General features: G+C 32.7%; 1 protein-coding gene and 1 pseudogene across 4 annotated transcripts in view; one reads left to right on the forward strand and one right to left on the reverse strand.

Annotated features, from left to right (window-relative positions):
• Nucleotides 1-362: 362 nt before the first annotated feature.
• Sh3glb1 (SH3 domain containing GRB2 like, endophilin B1) overlaps nucleotides 363-21,635 on the reverse strand; it is a 33,253-nt gene continuing 11,980 nt past the window's right edge. Inside the window, exons 4-11 of one of the 4 annotated variants that reach the window (XM_076863618.1) lie at nucleotides 19,122-19,255; nucleotides 16,789-16,881; nucleotides 13,331-13,369; nucleotides 11,701-11,724; nucleotides 7,185-7,274; nucleotides 3,366-3,469; nucleotides 1,189-1,417; nucleotides 363-826 (exon numbers count right to left, since the gene is read on the reverse strand). In XM_076863618.1, coding sequence (XP_076719733.1) covers nucleotides 719-826; nucleotides 1,189-1,417; nucleotides 3,366-3,469; nucleotides 7,185-7,274; nucleotides 11,701-11,724; nucleotides 13,331-13,369; nucleotides 16,789-16,881; nucleotides 19,122-19,255 — 821 coding nt within the window. In that variant the 3' untranslated portion in view covers nucleotides 363-718. The remainder of the gene's footprint in view (nucleotides 827-1,188; nucleotides 1,418-3,365; nucleotides 3,470-7,184; nucleotides 7,275-11,700; nucleotides 11,725-13,330; nucleotides 13,370-16,788; nucleotides 16,882-19,121; nucleotides 19,256-21,635) is intronic. The other 3 variants (XM_076863619.1, XM_076863620.1, XM_076863621.1) reach the window with 3 other exon arrangements.
• On the forward strand, nucleotides 3,602-4,253 carry LOC143405224 (high mobility group protein B3 pseudogene; annotated as a pseudogene).

A 21,635-nucleotide genomic window follows, 5' to 3' on the forward strand; every position in this document is an offset into this window, starting at 1 on the left:
TATTTTTAGTAAACTCAATTTGTTCCAAATGTATTAGAACTTTAACTACAACTCTTATCAGAGAAATATGGCCATGCTATTCCAGGACTAGTTGTTTTTAAATTCCAAAGAAACAATTCAGTAGTATTCAAACAAAATAAAACAAAAGTAGTCCATTAAAACATAGTATTGAAGTAATCTGATTCCTACTAACCAACAAGGTAAAAATGGTATAATTGCATTTCTGTTTATGGGAGCATTTAAAAACATATTCTTCACAGAAGAGTTTGTATCTGACAGCTCTTTTTTAAATCAAAAGTTGAAAACAAATTTTAACTTTACTCTTTGGTTATTAATTATACCTAATAAATGAGTCACTGATATCAATTCACAATAAATTTATTTTACATAAAAGAAAAGCTTGCTGTTAATGAAAAATTCAGTAGAAAACAGTTCTGCTTTAAGTTGGGGCTCAAGTATAGAAGCTGTTAGTGAAATCTCAGTAGAAAGAGAATTTTGTAAGAAAACATTCTTGGCATGAAAGCTCTAACATAAATTCTGTAATGAAATATTTACCATGCAACTTTATTGGCAGAAAAGCCAGTTTCTGATGACTGGTAAATTTTTCTTTCAGTCTCTTAAGACATTAAAATGGAAGCTACTTAAAACTGCTCTACTTGGAGTTAATTATATATAAATAGGGTGTCATGATGGGTAATTTTTCCATAGGTGCACCTATTTAATTGAGCAGTTCTAAGTAGGTAATTGGCACTTTGCCTTTCTGATTTCCCCTTTCCCCCATTAGCCAGTCTGAATCCATTCCAACGACACTGAACACAGTGATCACCTACAAAATAAAACATTTCAAGTTATTAACTATATTAAAAATAAAACTATAACAAACCAGATTGGTATTTAATTTGTTTAAATTACTTTCTATAAGTGGACTTTAAACATTATCAATTTTGCTGAAAGATTAAGGATTTTATTGGAGGCATTTTTATATATCTTCAAGTTATTTGGCAGTTAAAAGTTTAAAATATTTTTGTGATATTCAATTATATTAAAATTTCATAAAATGTCAATATAACCACCTGAAAGTCATAAAATATTCATGATAAACTTTCTGAATAAGTAATGAGGAATTTGAATTTTGTTATTATATGTCAAGCTGTGATATAATTTTCTTCTCATACCCACATTACTTACCTCATCTGCCAGAAGTGATAATTCAGTACTGTTCGCAGCATCATAATCATAGAGAACTCTAGCCTTCCTGCTGCCACTTGACTCCTTAAGGTCATTGAGGTTGGATGGAGAGGTGATTACTATGCCACTTGTTGAAGCCACAGCAGGAGAACCAACTGCATTTGCTAAAGAAGATGGCACAGGTGTCCCAGAAGTCTGATTGTTGTTAGAAAGATAACTGGATGGAAAACTGAGGAAAAGAAAATGTTCAATTAGCTATTTCAAAGTGATTAAAGTTCCTGAATGCCACCACTTGGTGGCACTGTTTATCTTCTATCTCCAAATGGACAATTTGCAGATGTTAATTATTTTATACTTTAATGATTCTAGTTACCTCTTGCCTCTTGGGCCAATTATACTAGAGACAATTCAGATGGTTTTCAAATATAAATCTTGAAAATTTGTTTCAAAGCTGTCTTTATTGACTTAAATATAATGGCTACTTACATCCCAGAAAAAAATGATTTAATTTTTTTTAAGGTTTCTTAAGTTAATACTTTGAGAAATATTAGCATACTTAAACTCTTTTTATGTAAAATGGATGAATCACATTTTCCTATTCATTCCAGTAATATTTATTGAGTACTGTATTACTGTCATTAGCTGAAGGCATAAAGATGAAAGGATACTATTTCCTTAAGGATATATAAATAAATGAGGGTAAGACATTCAAATAATTCATTATGATGGATAATTATAATGAAATACAAAATCAATATATAGGGAAAAATTCTCAAGTTCATTTTATTCTATTTTTTAGAAAAAAAGTTTAAGTAGCAATCAGTGAGATCTTGTGATTAATATGCTTATGAACAATTTGAAGACAGATTTCTATTTTAAGGCTATTGCTTCACTAATAATATTAACTAGAAAACAGTACAAAATGACTTGTTTATAATCATTTAATTTCAAACATTTCTAAAGTAAGAAATTATCTATGAAAATTCATATTTAAGCCACCTCCCACCCCCACATGCTAGGGATGGAATCCAGGGCCTTGTGCATGCGAGGTAAGTACTATACCACTTAAGGAGCTACATTCCCAGCCCCTTACTGAAGTTTAAAAAAAAAAAAATTCTGTGATGCTGGGATCAAACCCAGGGCCTTATAAATGCCAGGCAAGTGCTCTACCACTGAGTTTTGCCCCCTAGATCTTTCAATATACATGTTCTTAGTTTGCCTAGAATATTCACCCTACCTTTCTTCATTTAGATGACTCCCACTAAAATAACTTCACTTGGAAATTTTGCTAGGCACAACTGAGTCACAGTTAAGATATCCTCACAACACCCTGCACTTCTTTTACTTTTTTAAATTTATCATATGTCCTATTCAGCTATTGTGTGTATTCCTATCTGGACTTTTAAGTATTATGACAGCAAGGACTCTATTTGTCCTATATGTTATTTTGTACATTACAATCTAAATTTCATAAAGGCAAGTATTCTTGCCTGTTTTGTTTGATGCTGTAACCCTAGAATATAACAGTGCCTGGCACATGGCAGGTATTTCTGAAGAATGAACGACTGTGCTTTACGTACTATTTTGCTTTACTCAGAATAATCGTAACAGAGAGCTTGAAGTCTTACAGAATATTAAAAAACTTTTTTTAAATAGTGATTATACAAATTTGTTTATCTTGAAGAGTACCTGTCAATGAACCTATATCTCCCTCAATGAACAGCGAAAAGTATTCAGTATCAAGAAAAAAGTGAAACCTCAAATACTTCTAAAGCTTTCTTTATGTGGCACTAAAAAGGTATTCATTTAAATTATCTTCTCATTCCCATTAACCTCTGTGTCAGAAAAGCTCAAAATGTTTTGTTATCTCATTAGTCTGAACATTATTTTCCTTTAAAATAAAAAAAAATTAAAAATCCAACTCTAGGGGTTGGGGTTGTGGCTCAGTGGTAGAGCACTTGCCTATCATGTGTGAGGCACTGGGTTCGATTCTCAGCACCACATACAAGTAAGTCAATTAAAGGTCCGTTGACAACTAAAAAAATATATTAAAAAAATACAACTCTATATAAACTAATAAAAGCCTTTTGATTCTTCTAATCTTCACCATTGCTATTCTTGTATAAAAATCTGAATTTCTTCTCATATCAGGACTTAATATGCAAAGAGGAAATTACCACCTTCCCAGTTGTTTCTGGAGGTCTAACATGTACTGGTAACACTGTGCATAGTAAGTCATCTGGGCTTCTACAAAGTCATTCAGACAGCGGAGGTGATGGGCCTATAAAGGAAAGTTAAGAGTCAGTTTTAGGTTCTTAAAGTGGTAAATGCTAAAGATGGGACAAGGCACTGTGATATGCAAGAATCATTTTACTATGAGCCTTATTTTTAAAATCAACCTCAGTGGAGCGCGAGGCTGGGGAGCGCTGAGCCGCTCGTCGTGCCTTGCACTGCCCAGACTAGCGAACAATACAGTCAGGATGGCTAAAGGTGACCCCAAGAAACCAAAGGGCAAGATGTCTGCTTATGCCTTCTTTGTGCAGACTTGCAGAGAAGAACATAAGAAGAAAAATCCAGAAGTCCCTGTCAATTTTGCAGAATTTTCCAAGAAGTGCTCTGAGAGGTGGAAGACAATGTCTGGGAAAGAGAAATCTAAATTTGATGAAATGGCAAAGGCAGATAAAGTACGCTATGATGGGGAAATAAGGACTATGGACCAGCTAAGGGAGGCAAGAAGAAAAAGGACCCTAATGCCCCCAAAAGACCACCATCTGGATTCTTCTTGTTCTGTTCAGAATTCCGCCCCAAGATCAAGTCCACAAATCTTGGTATCTCCATTGGAGATGTGGCAAAAAAGCTGGGTGAGATGTGGAATAACTTAAGTGACAGTGAAAAGCAGCCATACATCACTAAGGCTGCAAAGCTGAAGGAGAAATACGAGAAGGATGTTGCTGACTATAAGTCTAAAGGAAAGTTTGATGGCACAAAGGGTCCTGCTAAAGTTGCCTGGAAAAAAGGTGGAAGAGGAAGAAGAAGAGGAGGAGGAGGAGGAGGATGATGAATAAAAAACTGTTTATCCCTCTTCTTGTGAATACCTTAGAGTAGGGGAACACCATGATTGACACATCTTATTTGAGATGTGTCTGTTACTCTCATTAGGTTTAATTTCAGAATTTGATCACGATCATATTGTAGTCTCTCAAAATGCTCTAGAAATTGTCAGTGGTTTACATGAAGTGGCCCTGAGTGTCCAGAGCACCCTAAAACTGTATCAAAGTTGTACATATTTCCAAACATTTTTAAAATGAAAAGGCACTCTCGTGTTCTCCTCACTCTGTGCACTTTGCTGTTGGTGTGACAAGGCATTTGAAGATGTTTCTGGCATTTTTTATTAATTTGTAAGGTGGTGTTAACTATATGGTTATTGGCTAGAAATCCTCAGTTATCAACTGTACATATCTATAGTCTGTTAAAAGAACAAAACAACCGAGACAAACTCTTGATGCTCCTTGCTTGGCGTTGAGGCTGTCGGGGGAAGATGCCTTTTGGAGGGGCCGTAGCTCAGGGCGTGCACTGTGAGGCTGGATCTGTTGACACTGCGTTGGGCATCCATTTAGCTTCAGGTTGTCTTGTTTTTGTATATAGTGATATAGCATTCTGCTGCCTTTCTTAGTTGTGGAAAAAGGGGGGTCAGCTGGCATGAGAAGTGTTTGAATTTTTTTTTAGTTAAGTATGGTAGATTTTAAACTTTGTTTTCAAACAAACTGTAGAACTCTTCATTGTCAGCAAAGCAAAGAGCTACTGCATCAATGAAAGTTCAAGAACCTTCTGTACTTAAATGCAATTTGCGATGTGATGTTAATTTTTGTATGTTTAGAATGCTGAAATGTTTTTGAAGTTAAATAAACAGTATTACATTTTTAAAACTATTCCTCCCTATAAATCTGGTAACTTCTATTTTACTCACATGGTCAGCTTAGGACTGAGATGAAGGAGGGGGCTACTTGAGGTTACTGCATGATTTGTTGTATCTGAATGGCATTAAGATGAAGTGTAGACCAGTGAATGTAGTGACAGGCAAGGGCCAGCATCCTTCAGTAGTGTTCAGGAAGGCAGGCAGGCGGGATGGGGGCCAGCTAACTCCAGATTTTACTTCTTACCTTTGGCTTCTACATCCCCTTTTGGTGTCAAATGCATTGCTAAACAGTAAGAATGTCTTCCAGAGTATATAGGGTGTAAAACTTCATATCTTATTTATTCTCACTCCTCTCTGACTCCTGCACATGTAATGGGATGCATAGTTATTTCTTGTGCTCAACATTTGAGAAGGCCTTAAATTGCTGCTTGTCTCCTAGACCCCAGTGAGGGGGGATGGAGTGGGGTAGGAGACATTATCCGTATTTTGGCCCTGTTTTCCTCATTCAAAAAAATCAGACATTCCAAGAAAGTTTCTTAAGTTCCATCTTGGGTCACTTCAGCAGGCCGATGGGATCAACATTTCTAAGCAATAAATGTATCATGAAATAAGAGAATGGCCTACCTGTGATTTGAGCTTATTCACCAGAAATGCAGATTGTTGTTCAATGTTCTTAAACTGAAAGAAGCTTGGTTTGTGTTTCAGTGGTTGTATTAGTAAATGGTGTTAACATTCTGCCAAGGTTAGGATGGGGGTAGTTGCTACAGTGGCAAATGGTGATACTAAATATCAGTGGATGGCTTATCTGTACTTCATTGAAGTAACAAATGATAATACTGTTGTGGGTGAGTGTCAGCACTGCCTAGCATTAACACTTGGATATAGAAATTTTTTTCTTTTTTTTGTGAGTGTATGGTATTTTACAAGAAAGTAGCTTTTTCTTAAAAGTTCACTCTTTGGAACCTTGCTTGTCTAAGGAGCTGTCTTCTCTACTGTGTCAGGTTTTAGAGGAGTGCAAGTCATGGTCACAGCTGATCTACATTCATAACCATTCCCTCTCCATCAGAACTGTTTGTCCTAAATGTTTTTTTAATTCTTCCACTAATTTAAAAACCCTTGGTCATTAGGTTTGCCCAGAGGCACTTGTTCCAGGATTGTTCATCCTGCTTTAGCCATGCCCTTGTCACTTGGCATTCTAAACTGAAACTGCTACTACTGCACAATGCACAGGCCAACCTCATCAGATATGGAAGAGATGCTCAACCTGTAATCCAACGAAGTAGTTTTCTAACTATGGGAGGGGGTGGATTTTATGCTCCCTCAGTATCCAGATAGAAGTGGGGGGTAGGTTTTAGCTAAATGATGTTTGATTAAGCAGACTTTTGGCTATAGAGAGACTCCAGTTGCTTGTTACAAAACCACTACTCTTAAGGTTTACACACTGCCACTAGATGCCCCAGTGGAATGTTGTTCTCTAGCTTCTCTTGAGATGCTTTAAGTGGCATGATGTTACCACAAAAGGTTAGGCTTAGCTTGATTTCTGGACCAATCCTCTTGCAATGCCAACCTGTTATTAAGTCAAAAGGACAGTACTTTTTTCTCAAAACACTCTCTTCCAACCCCCTTACCCTGTTCTTGAGTAATGTTTTATCTTTTGGAAAGAACAAAGCTGTAATGTAGCAACTATTGTCTGTGTCTCCCTTGTGTCTGTTCTTGTCACAAATGTACTTGGGGACGTTGGATGCATTCATTTTCTGTAATAAAAGTTTCTTAATCAGTCTTGCCAAAAAGTAAAAAAAAAAAAAAAAAAAAAAAAAAGAAATCAACCTCAGTGAACAGTGTAGTCAATAAGCCAAAAAAAAAAAAAAAAAAAAAAAAAAAAGATTTGATAAGGATGGGAGAAGTAGGTGATGATGAGAGTAAGCAAAAATTTTAAATATTTCTTTATATTATTTGAGAAAGCACCATAATTTAAATTTCTTTGATAAATGACTAAAAATGGAGTTCTGTTTTTATTCTCCAAATTGCTTTAGGATCATTAATTCTTTGACTAATGAATTTCCAATGAATAAATACTCACATGTGTACTGCTGATTCCCTCTAGCAAAAGTCTGGTAATCTCTGCTTGACGATCAAATTCACTTTGAGTTATCCTTAATTCCTGTTCAGACTTAAATTAGAAGATAATTTTAGAATTTTGTATCCAGACTGTTTAAAAATTCCCCAAACCAACCCCAAATTGTAATCCAGCAATTCCCTGATTTTGCTTTGTATCTGAAAGGGTCCCTTGTTTCTATGCTTTAATTTTCCTATATTACTCAACCTTAATAGAACTGATTGCTTACCAGCACTTGACTCAAAAAAATCTATTAATGCCAAAGCTTAATGACATACTTGTAAAAGCCTAGAAAACTTACTATGGATAGTCAGATGATATTTTCATATGTTTTCTAATATCAATTTTGCTAAATTTAATTTTTACAAAATCTTAAAGAGTGCCATAGTTTGGAAAGTAATGTTACTGTTAAATTCTCAATTATTACTATTGTTTTTTCTTGGGGGCGAGGGGACTGAGGATTGAACTCAGGGACACTCAACCACTGAGCCACATCCCAAGCCCTATTTTGTATTTTATTTATAGATAGGGTCTCACTGAGTTGCTTAGCATCACACTTTTGCTGAGGTTGGCTTTGAACTTGCCATCTTCCTGTCTCAGCCTCCTGAGCTGCTGGGATTACAGGTGTGTGTCACCGAGCCAGCTGTTTGTTTGTTTTTTTTTTTACTTTGGTGTTAATGATAGTCTTAATATATTGAATGCAAAAGACTTTAGATTGAAGTCACAGGATTTCTATCTCTTGAATTTGGTTACCAAATACTTGTTGCCAGGAACTGTTCTTACTTTTCTTCAAAGGAATCTTTGTCCTGCATTTTAAATGTCTTTTAAATTTTCTTTCTAAACTATGCATAAAATAGTCATTCAGAAATACTGTCTGTCAAGATTAGGGTTTAAAAACTTTCTTTTAAGAAGTTACGGTTGATTTTCAGTGTTGTGCTGGTAAACTGGTTCTCTTTTTTGTTGTGGTAGTAGGGACTAAAGCCAGGGGTGTTCTACAACTGAGCCACACCCCCAGCCCTCTTTATTTTAAAATTTTGAGACAGGGTCTTGCTAAGTTGCCAAGGCTGGCCTTGAACTTGTGATCCTCCTACTTAAGCCTCCCAAGTCACTGGGATTACAGCAGTGGGTCACTGCTGCCCAACTGGTAAATTTTTCTCAAGGAAAAAGGAAAAGCTCTAACATTCTGATTTTCATGATATAAATATTCCCACCACAACTGATTTGAAACTACCAAGGTGAAGTTACTAACTTTAGAGTTGGGGAAGAGATGTATATAATAGCATACCACTAGTATAGTACAGTTAGTGTAACTTCAACCATCCCAATGTTTAGTGCTAGAATAAATTATTTCACTGAAAAAATTAGTAAGGTCTAAAAATAGCCAAAAAAAAAAAATCTTCCAAAAATACTGGAGTAGGTTGGTAATATGTTGGGGAGGAGAAAATAAAACCTCGTGCCCATTCAAAACAATTATCATCACTGGTAATAATGCCATTATGATTTTAATTTACATCTGTAGTACAAAAATCTTTCCCGCCATGCAAATAATTTACAACATTTTCAAGATGTAGTAAGTATAAAACAAAGTCTGCACTTTTTCCTTTCAATTTTCATCTCAATAACCCTCTGGATAGGAAATTAACTTAGTAAGCCAGTCAACAAAGTAGCAGCAAAGTAATCAGTTGCTATAATATCCCACTGGCAAAAAGAGACTAAGAACTGGCTAGATTTACTTTTATGAAAATAAGCTTGAATTCCTCAAGAAGTGAAAAACTGAAATGAAATTTGAATAAAACCAGAAAACCTTAGCAGGGCTAAAGTCAACTTTATCTGTAAGCTACTATGAAGCAGAAAAAAAGTCCCAGAAGAAGAAAACAATGTTCTTCCCAAGGAAAGCATTAGGAAAACCAATCACTTCAGTGTTACAGTTGCACTGTTTACTATTCTGCTTATTTGAATATAAAATGGCTTAAACAGAAAACAACCATAGCAAACCAAAGTAAATGAACATCAGAAGTAAATGAAGTTGGTTGCATTTAGGTCTTTGTGAAAGTATAACTTGACTTTATAGCCTACTTTTATAAGTAAAAATGGCAGAAGAGTCCACTAACTGGCAATATTTCTGTACAGGTATAAAAAAGTAAGCTAGGTAGCTGATTAAAATAAGTAGGAAGTTTTGAGACTGAAGCAGAAATAATGTTTTAATTCTAAGAATATTAAATAAAAATATTAAATTATCTCAGGAAAGGGATCAATTTTCTAGGTTTGAACAAACTGTAATTGTGAAGAAAAGCACCATCTTACAAAACTTAGAAAGTCATTATTCTGTACAATCTAGACATTCTATTTAGAAAAGATAAACAGCGGGAAAGGAATGAATCTCATTTCTTGGACAAGTTTCAGTGTGTACATATGGAGTGGCTGTAAACAGTCAAATGTCTCAAACCATCTACGGTTCTGACATATGTAACTTGAGCATATTTTATCAGCAAGACTAAGGAATTTTCAATTAGGTTCATTTACAATCAGTTTACTTATTAAGAAAATGGTCTATAAGAAGAAGATGAGAAAGGTCTAAAGGCAATGAATTTAAACACCTAATATTCTGACCTCTAGAACAATTTTGCTCCCTGACCTAATTTTACAATTAAGTTGTATAATCCTCAGGAAAAAAACCTCTACTAAGAATTATAGATACTAGGTAAAGAAGAATTATTTCAAGATGTAACTCGGAAGATGGGCAAGAATCTACTGGTCTGTGAAAATCAGCAATGGATATCTGTAAGACAGAAATTTTGGTCATACTTTTGAGACATCTGTGGATGGTTGTTATCTACATTTTCTATGGAGCGTATATCTTAAAAATATTCCAGGACTATGAAAATTTAAAATTTATATTTTTAAATTATAAAAATGACAAAAAGTTGAGTATAGAAGAAAAAAACTCTTCAAATTCATTTTGACATATTTCCTTAGTATTTTTATAAATGTTTCACAAATTTCTTCCCATTCATTATAGCAGCTATTTCTCAAATTTGTAGAGGATGCAAAATCAAGTCAGAAACATTTTGATGTACTTGTATGCCAACCAAAAGGGCAACACCTGGTTTTCTTGTTCAACCCATATTCTCCCCCATGTGGCTTTGTTCCCTTTTTATGCTAGAGGTTTAGGAAGAGATCAGAAGCCAGGGTAGAGCCATACTAAGTTGATAAAAAGATTCCACAAAGGAGGATGACAGTATAAATCAAGAATTTTACACTGGATTTCCAGGTCATAAAATCAATAGCTCAGTAATCTACGCATGAAACATACTATATAATTGGCAATCCTACAAAGTCTGAAAACATTAACATTTATGAAGCTATTTAAAAGTCAGGGGACACAATTACTACCTTCCCTCAAATCCCCAGCATCATCCTCATATAAAAGTAAGATTTTGGTAGGCCTGAGCACGAAAAATAAATGAAAAATGCTTCTAAAAACCTAAAATAGAATTTGAAATAAATCTGCATCAAAGTCATATCTTTTCCTTTTTAAACTCTTACTTTATTACTTGATTTCCCAGACCAAAGATTAGAAATGTTAACAAAGGCAGAGGAACTGTTAGAAGTCAAATAGATTCTACAAGAAGCAATCTAAGACTGATGCTGAGGGTAAGACAAAAGCACCGATTAATTATTAAATCACAGAATGATGAATATTCATAATAAAGACCTTAACTGCAAATATTTGCTATTCTGTGTTCAATGAAGTAATAAAGTACATTTTTAATAGATATTTTTAATGAAAGTGACAGAAAAACTAGCTTTGGTGCTGAAGAGAACAAATGTCAGTTACCTAAAAGTTATTTGTATAAGACATGATACATTCCCTTCTCTGAAGATAAAGGACATTGTGTTAATTATACTTCATATTTTAAAATGTGTCATTAGAAAAAATTATCAATGAATAAATCAAGTATCTAGTATTCTAGCAAGGCACCATAAGATAACTATTAACAGGTATCTAGGATTTATCATGGTGTGTGCAAATCACATCTCTGCAGCATTGTTCTACTGCTCTGTAGAACTGCTGTTAGCCAAACAGACCAGCATTTCCATTTCAGATCTAAAAAGGCACAGTAATATAGGGTTGGGGTTATGGCTCAGTGGTAGAGTGCTTGCCTGGCATGTGTGAGACACTGGGTTCAATTCTCAGCACCTCATATAAATAAAAAAATAAAGGTCCACACCAACTAAAAAAAAAAATTAAAAAAATAAAGGTACAGTAACACAGACTGACTGGACCTATGGGTGTCACCTTATGTTTACTGAATTAATGGCAATTAAGTTATTATTATTTTTTTATTTTAGTGGTACTGGGAATTGAACCCAGGGCTTTTTGTGTACTAGGTAAGCATTCTATCACTATGCTGTATCCCCAGCCCAAAGCAAATAAATTCTTCTTTCATAATTCTGTAGTTAGTAATAATTTACTTACTTTTGTCACTTCCTCTGCCCAAATCTAGCCAGCATTAAAAATTAAGAGAAAAATATACAACATGAAAGAAAGTTGGAATTTAACATTTTCTACAACTACTTAGCATAGAAAAATGTAAGCATTTTAATCTAAATGGCATACTCTCCTTTTTCTAAAATGTCATTATTATCAAATTAAACACAGTACTAATTAAATCAGTACAGCTTAACATATTGTGAAAATATGCCTTTTATAGGAATCAATACTACTGATTTTTAAATCTTATGCTAATTCTATAAATTTATAAGAATAAAAACTTTGTCAAATTGTGAACATTTGACTTGCCTTAGTTTTAGTTTTCTCATCTACAAAATGCGATGTTTGGACTAAATAATTTCTAATTTTTTTTTCAAAATACATTATAAAATTTTAGGAATTAAAAACAAATCAAGAATAAAGGGTCATTGAATGCCAACTAAATAACTTTTTTGGGGGAGGGGGACAACAAACTTGAAATATAAAAAATTTAAAATTACCAGAGTTAAATATATCTCACCATAAGTAGATGATAGAGTAAAATGATTAATAAATGAAACAAACAGTTGCTAATTGTTTAGGAAGACATTTTTACTTAAGACAAAAGAAAACCTATAATTTATATACTAAACAATGACTAAAATATTTTCACACTTTTCATTTAACTATAGATAGGACAATGGAAATGCATTCTCTTGCTATCTAAGTAAAGCCGTAATTTAGCAAGGGCTTAAATAATTACAGTTAAGAAAAACAAACATTTTTTCCCTGCTTCTAGTTCAATGCTAATGAAATAAAAAAATCAATTAGTTGCCAATTTATTAACTATACTGCAGATTTCTAACCACTTCTAATGGAAGTAATGCACCTAGGAATATAATGCCAAGCCCTACAAAGTTTAATTGGCCTAATATGTGTAAGTTATTTGCCTATGCTCATTTCATAACTACCTATTTCATTAAAGCTAAAAACCCAATATCTCAAAAATTTCCTCAAATTTAGCTCAATATATACACTGGAAATTATAAAACAATCTTCATCTCTATTTTTGCCCCAAAATTATCACCATTTTGAAACTTTCTTAAGCAAGATAGCACTGGATGTGAAATGGGCCTGGCCTATAGGAATACCTGATCTAATGGAGTTTGGCTAATCCTGGCATTGTGGAGGAAAATAGTACATTAAGTTTGGGTAACAAAAAGGTAAATACTGATGCTACTGAGAAGCAAAGTCAATTTGTACACCTTTGTTTTTCTCTAAGGTAAATTTTGTTATTTTTCTTTGCCAAAAGTGAAAATATGAAATGCTAGCTTAAATTAGCATATTTTACTGGCTGTCAAAAGGAACTAGATACCTATGATTCTAAAATCTGTATTTGATATAATCCATATTTTGGCAATAAGAACATATAGTGTATTTTCTTTAAGATCCATTATCACTTCAGCTAGTACACCTTTCTACACATATTATGAACGAATGGCTTTAATTATTTTAGATTTTTACATGTAGCTAATAGCAAGAGAAGGCACTTTATTCAAGATGTAGAAAACACAGTAGGCCAACAAACCTTCAGCCATTTTACATGCAGGAAGTTGAGCATGTAAGAGAAATTTACCATAATATTATCTCCTTCAAGGCGAGCTGAGTTTAGTTGCTTAAGTGCATAGGTAAGAGACAAAGAACACATACCAATGAACAAGGTGAAACAAATTACTTCTGTACAATAAAGCACACACTAAACAAGTATTAAGAATTGATAAAAATTGTTTTTCTACTTAAGAAAAATCCAACTAAACTTATTCTATGAAATTTCATGTAGTGGTATTTAATTTTTGTAAAAGATTCAAATTTCCAAGAAATAAAAATGGTTGATGCTTAATTTTAAATTAGAATCATTTCAGAAAAAGCATTTTAAAAACTCTCAAATTTTTAATTAAATTTTGATCTACGAAAGTTTTCTGCCTATCTTACAATTTTCCTATTCAAAGGTCATTTGTATTTTATTAACTTATGATGCCTTCAACCATTTTTTTTTTTTTAAATTAGTCTCAATCAAGTCTTGGCAAACCCTGGAGGCAAATGAAAGGAATGTCAATCCTTGTATTTCTAATAAGCTTTAAATTCAAACATGTGTACATATAAAGGTAAGGTTATATGATGGTGCTACCAACTGATATTAAAGATAAAAGATTTAGACTGCTGTGAAAATTCTTAAAGTGTAAAGGGAGTATGTGTAATATGAAGTATTTGAAGAAATATTTTCCATTAAATTTGTATGACCCCAAATAATAGAGGTCTAAACCTCTACATACTAGAAAATTTTGAAAACAGCTGTTTTTTTCTTCCCATTAATGAAACTCTGAAGTAATTTTTTAAAAAGTTTATATTAGACCAAGATTATATTAATAAATGTATTTATTATACATTGTCCTTGGTTCCTCAAGACATAAATTCTATTATATCTGCAAACAATTTCTATTCATTTTGAAACATTAAAGTAGGTTTTCTCCTTTTTGCTCAATTGGTATATTTTAAGAAATGTGTTTGATGTTGTTTACCATTCTTCAATAAGCTAACTTAGTCAAACAGAAGTTAGTGAAGGAGCAATATTGGTTATAGGCAGATTTTTCCCTTTTAGGGCTAAATCACCAAAAATTTTACTATGCTAGATTATGAACTGAAGGTAGGAGAGATTTTATTATTTATCTATAAACTTCTCCTCTTAAGTATAGTATCTTGTGCAAAATTAGCGCTCAATAAATATGGAATTTAAAAAAGAGGTCACAGGAAACTAGTAAATTTTTTAAAAACCTCACATGTACAGGTATAAACTAGTCACAAAAAAATCTATGTAAATTTATAAAGCAGTGAACTCGAAGTCTGAGGTTAAACTAACTTCTTCACTTACCAACTAGAAATCAAGAATGTGTCAGAGGAAAAAAACAAAAAACAAAAACCAAAAATCCCCTAGTGGTTTCTATTCTGTATTCTACAAGTCATTCAAAAAAAATACGGGGGTGGGGTGTGGAGTTGGAAGGATCACCAAATATAGGCATACCTTAAGAATTTATGCAGTAAATTAAAAGAACTATTCCTGTACCAAATATTTAGACTTATTGCTGAAAATAAATTGATTATCTCATGGAAAGAATAAAAACCAGGAAATGTGAATTTTTGCCTAGACTAATGTTTTTTAATATTTGGCAACAGATAAATTTTATGTAATATAGAAATTCTAAAAAATTAGTATATAAATGAGATTGCTGGATTATGCCATTTAAATCATTTCAATTTTAAACAAACTTCCATGGGAAAAATTTGGTCCTTAAAAATACATAGCACAGGGGCTAGGGTTGTGGCTCAGTGCAGAGCGCTTGCCCTGCACATGTGAGGCACTGGGTTCAATCCTCAGCAACACATAAAAATAAACAAAGATACTGTGCCCATTAATAACTAAAAAATATTTAAAAAAAAAACATGGCACAGAAAAACTGTGAATGTATTTCCTAGATGTATCAAAGTAAATGCCCCAAATGTGTTTACTATTATATTTAGTTCTTACACATTTTAATAGAGTGGCAAAATAGTTGAGAATAAAAAGGACTTTTGATACTGTTAAATCTATGTACGTCCTGATACTTTTCTAAGTAAGAAACAGACTATCAATATTCTATAAATTTGATAATGCTATTATTCCACAATCATCACTGGGTATATGCAGGCATTTTAAACAAAAAAGATTCTGTTCTAGTTCAAACATTCATTTAAGTGACCTTTGTTTATCTCAATATTTTTTTGATTATAAAATCAGTATCTTAAAAACCAATTTTAATTTTACTATAATATAAACTCATTATTAGCAACTACAAACTAATAATTTAGGGTCTCTTGCCATCTACAGTATTCATTTTGAAAGTTTTAATTCTGCAGATAGTCTGTTAGGGAAGTGATGTTGTTTATGCTCATAATGTCATGATAAATTCTGAAAATGAAAATGAAAGTGAATGCAAAATCTAATATAAAACCCAAAAGAAGGCTCCTGTAAGAAAAACTTAATGCTGCTCACTAAAGGTAGTAGGGTAGTATCACAAGATATCACTAACACAATATCTGTTTTAAATTTTACTCTTAATTCTCAACCTATTGTCCTTAAAAGAAGAGAATTATGTGATTACTACCAGCACTGAAGTAATATGCTTATTTAGGCAATGAGACTCACTGGTGGTAGTGGTAGTGAGTTAGACGTATCATACCTCTTAACATTCCTTTGCTTAAATTAAGAATGTTAGCTTTCCCATATCTTAAACGTGTGCCAATTTAAATTTGAGTAATTCTTTTAAACTTTGGAATGGAATTACAGTAGACATTATAACTATTAGATTAACTCAAAAACCTATAAATGAATCCTTTTAAGAAAGTTATGTATAAAATCATCAAATTTTTGTATTTAATGTTAGTAAATTATAATATTTTAAAGCTACTCAGTTAAAAAAAAGTATGCTGAAAGTTGATTTTCTGAAAAATATTCCAAAACTTTTATTTATCTAAGTGGGTTTTTCTCATCTTCAAAATAGCCACCTGGGAGCCCATTATGCCTTTGGAACTACTCTTGGTGAGAGTTTCCTTTAGTCAGTATAGACACATGTAGGAAGGGAATCCATTTGATTTTAAGCTACATTAAGTATTCCCAGATTTGATTCATTCTGATCTTAATTACCATCCTTTTTGCTGTTTCCTAACTTAATAAACCTACCTAAATCTATAAATCTAAATAAATACAAATCTGTCATAACCACTAAGGAAATTTACAGAACATGACACAGCTTTAGGAGGTATCATAATTTTTATTTTTTAGCAACAGCTGTATCACTGAATAACATCTCTTGAGATGACTACTTTGGACTGACCTGAATTATCAATTCTGATAAATCTGTTTAAAAACACAAAAACATGACCAGAAAGTTATATTCTTAAGGACAATCTATATCTTGCCTGGTATATTTGTAAAATATTTTACAAAATTTTAAAAGTGTTAAACCTTTTTTAAAAATTAAAATGAAAAAAATTACTCACTGAACTTCTGGTTTCTGCAGCTTTCGCCTTTTTTAGTCTGGTTTTTGCAGCATCCAAATCCAATCTCTTATTTTGTAATAGTTTCCTTTCTTTCTATAAATACAGAAAAGAAAAAATACTCAAGATGTTAAATAAAATCCAGTAAAAGCATACATGAAATATTCCTTTCCATTTAATACATGTATCACCTGATAAAGATCTATGATTATAAATTGGCTTATAAAGCACCCGTGTAGTAAGGCTTTGCCTAGCATGTGGGAGGCACTGAGTTCAATCCCCAGCAACACACACACACACACACACACACACCAGGTATCTGACTTTAAAAATAATTTTTCGCCAGGCATGTTAGCACACACACCTGTAATCCTATCAAAGAAGGAGAACTGAGTTCAAAAGCAAGTTGCTAAGTAACTCACTGAAACCCTGTCTCTAAATAAAACAAAATAGGGCTGGGGATGTGGCTCAGTGGTTGAGTGTCCCTGAGTTCAATCCCCAGTACCCTCCAAAAAAATAAATTAAAAAAAAATGATTTTCAGTTTTAAAATAACCAAAACATTTTAGAATCTGGGGAATCCAGGAAAGATGGCATAGAATATAGAAACAAAGAAATATTAGTCTTAATATTTTATGAGTTTGTCCTCCTCCCACAGGAAATATTTCCCACCCACAGGAAATATTTGGTAATATAATTTTGGTTTCCACAATTGGGGACTATTATTGATATCTACTGAGTAGAAGGCAGGGATGCTAATTAATATCCTATAATATAGTACAGCTCCCACTTCAGAATTACTCTGCCCAAAATGTTAATGGTAGCTGGGTTGTTAAACTCTATTTCAAACAGTTACAGATTATCCAAGAAGTCCTGTGGTAAAGGAAACAAATAGGGCAAGATTCCTTGATGTCCTATGTGGTCTATCTACCTTAGGGATTGGGCAGGCTATTTTTCTGTTTTTTTTTTTTTTGTGATACTGGGTATTGAACCCAGGATCATAGGTATGCTAGGAAAAAAATGCTCTACCTATAGACTACATTCCCAGCCTAAGCATGCTGTTGTTCATATCACAGCACTGAATGCAACTCTACTCCAAAATGGAATTTCAAATTTATACATGAATAAACTTACTTAGTATCTCAGAATTCCTCACATTAATTTTAAGCTTTTGTATAATAGGTTAAATTTATTATAATTCTGTCTATTTTATTAATTCTTGGATTCCATACATAAAATTTTATCCTACTGAGAAGTTAGTATCTTTTAAATCATATTTCAAGTTGGTTCTTCTGTCTTAGGCCAAATACTTATTTACACATACAAATCCACTGTATAAACATATTGAAAATTTTATAAGGTTTTGTAAGAAAAAACTTGCAAATGAAAGTTCATAATTGTGGGCTGGGATTGTGGCTCAGTGGTCGAGTGCTCGCCTCGCATGTGTGAAGCTCTGGGCTCGATCCTCAGCACCACATTAAAATAAATAAAGGTATTGTGCCCAACTACAACTAAAAAAATAAATATTAAAAAAAGAAGCTTTAAACATTTAAAAAAATGTTCGTAATTATGTTTACAATAAAGATCAGTCTTACAAAATCTCAGGAAAAAAAATCCACCAAGATCTTCACTCTCCATCCTTAACAAGTTAAACTAAAGATAGAGACTAACAGATTAGGTTTGGAAAACAAGTTTTTTGTTTTATACTTCAGCAAGTAAACCCAGTAATGTGAAAAGATAATATATTTCTAAGAATGCATAAAGAATAGTACCCAGAAACATATCTTCCAATAATTAGGTTTCTAGTTCCAGTTTAAATAGTTACATAACTATATTATAGCTACATATTAGACCATATTTCCATAATTATTCCAGGAACTCTGCTATATTTTGATGTTGGTAATCAATGAGAATGAATGTAAATGTATCAATAATAATGTAGGACACACACAAAAAATGAAGCCAAAGTTACTAATATTCTTTTATTTTGGTTTAGCTGTGTGTGTCCTGGTGAATATTTAAGTTTTCTAATCTGCTTACATTTATGACCACTAAGAGGAAAAATTACTCATTAAAAACTTTAAGGCCAGGGATGGTGGCACATGTCTATAATCCCAGTGGCTGAGGCAGGCAGATCATGAGTTCAAAGCCAGCCTCAGCAAAAGTGAGATGCTAAGCAACTCTGTGAGACCTTGTCTCTAAATAAAATACAAAACAGGGTTTAGTGGTGGAGTGCCCCTGAGTTCAAACTCTGGTACCTCAACAAACAAACGAACAAAAACTTTAAGCATAAATCTGATTATATTTTACTAAAAAAAGAGAACATTTTCCAACTCACAGCAATTGTTTTGTAATCTCCTTCTATAAAATTTCTTAAAGGAGTGAGAAAATTTAAGGCTGATGTTTGAATTAGTTCTCTGTCAGCTGTTCCAATTCGTTTTTGTGTTTCTCCACATTTAATAAGAGCATTACCTGCAAAGAAAAGATTTTTTTTTAACCAGTGTCTAGCAATGTCATAAAATTAAAAATCACATAAAAATAAATCATGAATTTGATTTGCTTAAAGTTAGTTGTCACTTGTTTACTTCAGTAAAATAAAACAGAATTAAATGTAATTAACATTGATTATTTTAAAGTAAATTTAGGGGCTGGGGATGTGGCTCAAGCGGTAGCGCGCTCGCCTGGCATGCGTACATCCCGGGTTTGATCCTCAGCACCACATACAAACAAAGATGTTGTGTCTGCCGAAAACTAAAAAATAATATTAAAATTCTCTCTCTCTTTTTTTTAAAAAAAAAAATAAAGTAAATTTAGGATGAATATCTAAATAAAATAGACCAAAGATTATGCACTATCATATCATGGTTAACTATACAAATTCTACCAATGGTACTAAAGAGGACATATATGCCCCAAAATATTTATGTTCCCAATTCAGATAGAAAAGCTTAGAAAAATATAAAGCTTGTAATATTTTAACAAGTATATCAGTCACAATTTGTTTTATTTCTATATCCATGCACTTACATAACTAAGAACAGTTTACATCTTAAGAAAACCCCGTGATGTTTAAATAGGGCAAGTACAATAGCAAAGCAGAGGCAGAAAGAGCAGAAAAAAAGGGAACCCTAAGATTAGGGTTCTACTCCCAGTTTTAGCTCTAATAAGCTTTAGTTTTATATATTTTAATTCCTTCATGTTACAATAAGATTAGATCTGATTGGTAAGGAAGGTAATATAGCATAATAGTTAAGGGCTCTGTCTCTGTTAGATCTGTATTTGAATTACTAGCTGTGTGAACATGGATAAATTATTCAACCTCCTCAAGCCTCAGTTTGTCTTTAAAATAGAGATAAAAGGATTTATATTATAAGTAGAATGTAAGGAAGGATTTACTGAAATAATACACAAACATATATACTGTATCATGCTTAACCTAATGACTGGAATACTTAATTTTTAGCTATTATCATTTACTAATAATAGGTTCTCAAAGCCTTCCAACAATCAGGTCACATTCACTGGAATTACTAAGAGGTACAAAGAGATTAAACATTAAAAAAAAAAAATGTGAAAGCCTTTATAATTTTCATGCTCTACTAGGCCTTCAGCTTCATGAAAGGAATGAGCTGGGTCCCCTTCATATACCTACCTATATGATCCTAGAATAAACAGGTAATAATAAAACATGTTTAACATGCAAAGGTTTTCTAAAAATTAAGTTATTTATAATTAATTTCAAGTTTTTAAGAATTTTCAGACTTCCAAAAGTTAGATTTTAAAAATTATAATGTAGACATTTCAATGTTGTACATCTAAAAAGCCATTCAATGTATTGATGGCATTATACAGTATTCAGGTTATTTCTTTCTGACAAAAAGATAACTACTAAAACCTGAAACCCACATAATCCCAGAATTTAGGAACTTTTTATAAATCAGAACTACTTGTGGAAATTCATTTAATCTACCTATCATTTCACACTCAAATAAGGACCATTTTCTTGCAGTAGTCTTAAGAGAATTATTAGCCATAAACAATAGGGAAAAGAAGTAACAGAAATCTGAATAGTTCATGTTATGAGAATATTAGATCTGAATAAAAATGAAGATGTGTAATTTTGAGCTGTAACTCAAAGATGTGTAACTTTTTTTGAGCTTCACAGTTGTACATCTAAAAAGTATAGCAACTAATAAATCTGGGTTAACTATAAAACATCACTATAGAAAACATGAAATATATGAAGAAAAAAATGAAATGTTATCCAAACATCTAGAGATAACCACTTTTAACCTTTGTTTTTGCTTACTGATATCACTGCAACATTTTTACAAAAGTACTAGTGACTTCTTCAAACATTTATTGTGTGTATAGTATCTTTAATAGGAAATAAAACGATCTCAAAAAAGCTTAAAAAATCATGTATAACCATCATATAACGTAAGTATTATGATACAGGTATTATAAGATCACTGGGAATACAAGGGAAGAATTCTTTAGATTTTTAGAACTAAAAAAAGATATGAATTCTCTGAATAACTAAATGTATGCTTAAAATTTTTTTAAATTAGAGTATTATACATAGTAATTGTGTTCATCTTGACAAAATTATACATGCATGGAATGCAGTTTCAGTTCAAGACCCCTCCCCGACCCCTTCTCTTTCCTCTACTGATTTACATTTCACCCCTCCATCCATTCACTTACCTATTGTGGTACTGGGGATCTAACTCAGGGGTGCATTATCACTGAGCCTTATACCCAGCCCTTTTTTTAAAATTTAAAATTTTGAGATAGGATCTCACTAAGTTGCTGAAGCTGGCCTTGATCTTGCAATCCTCCTGTCTCAGGT

This window comes from Callospermophilus lateralis, chromosome 7 (assembly GCF_048772815.1).
Source record: "Callospermophilus lateralis isolate mCalLat2 chromosome 7, mCalLat2.hap1, whole genome shotgun sequence".
NCBI classification, from domain to species: domain Eukaryota; kingdom Metazoa; phylum Chordata; class Mammalia; order Rodentia; family Sciuridae; genus Callospermophilus; species Callospermophilus lateralis.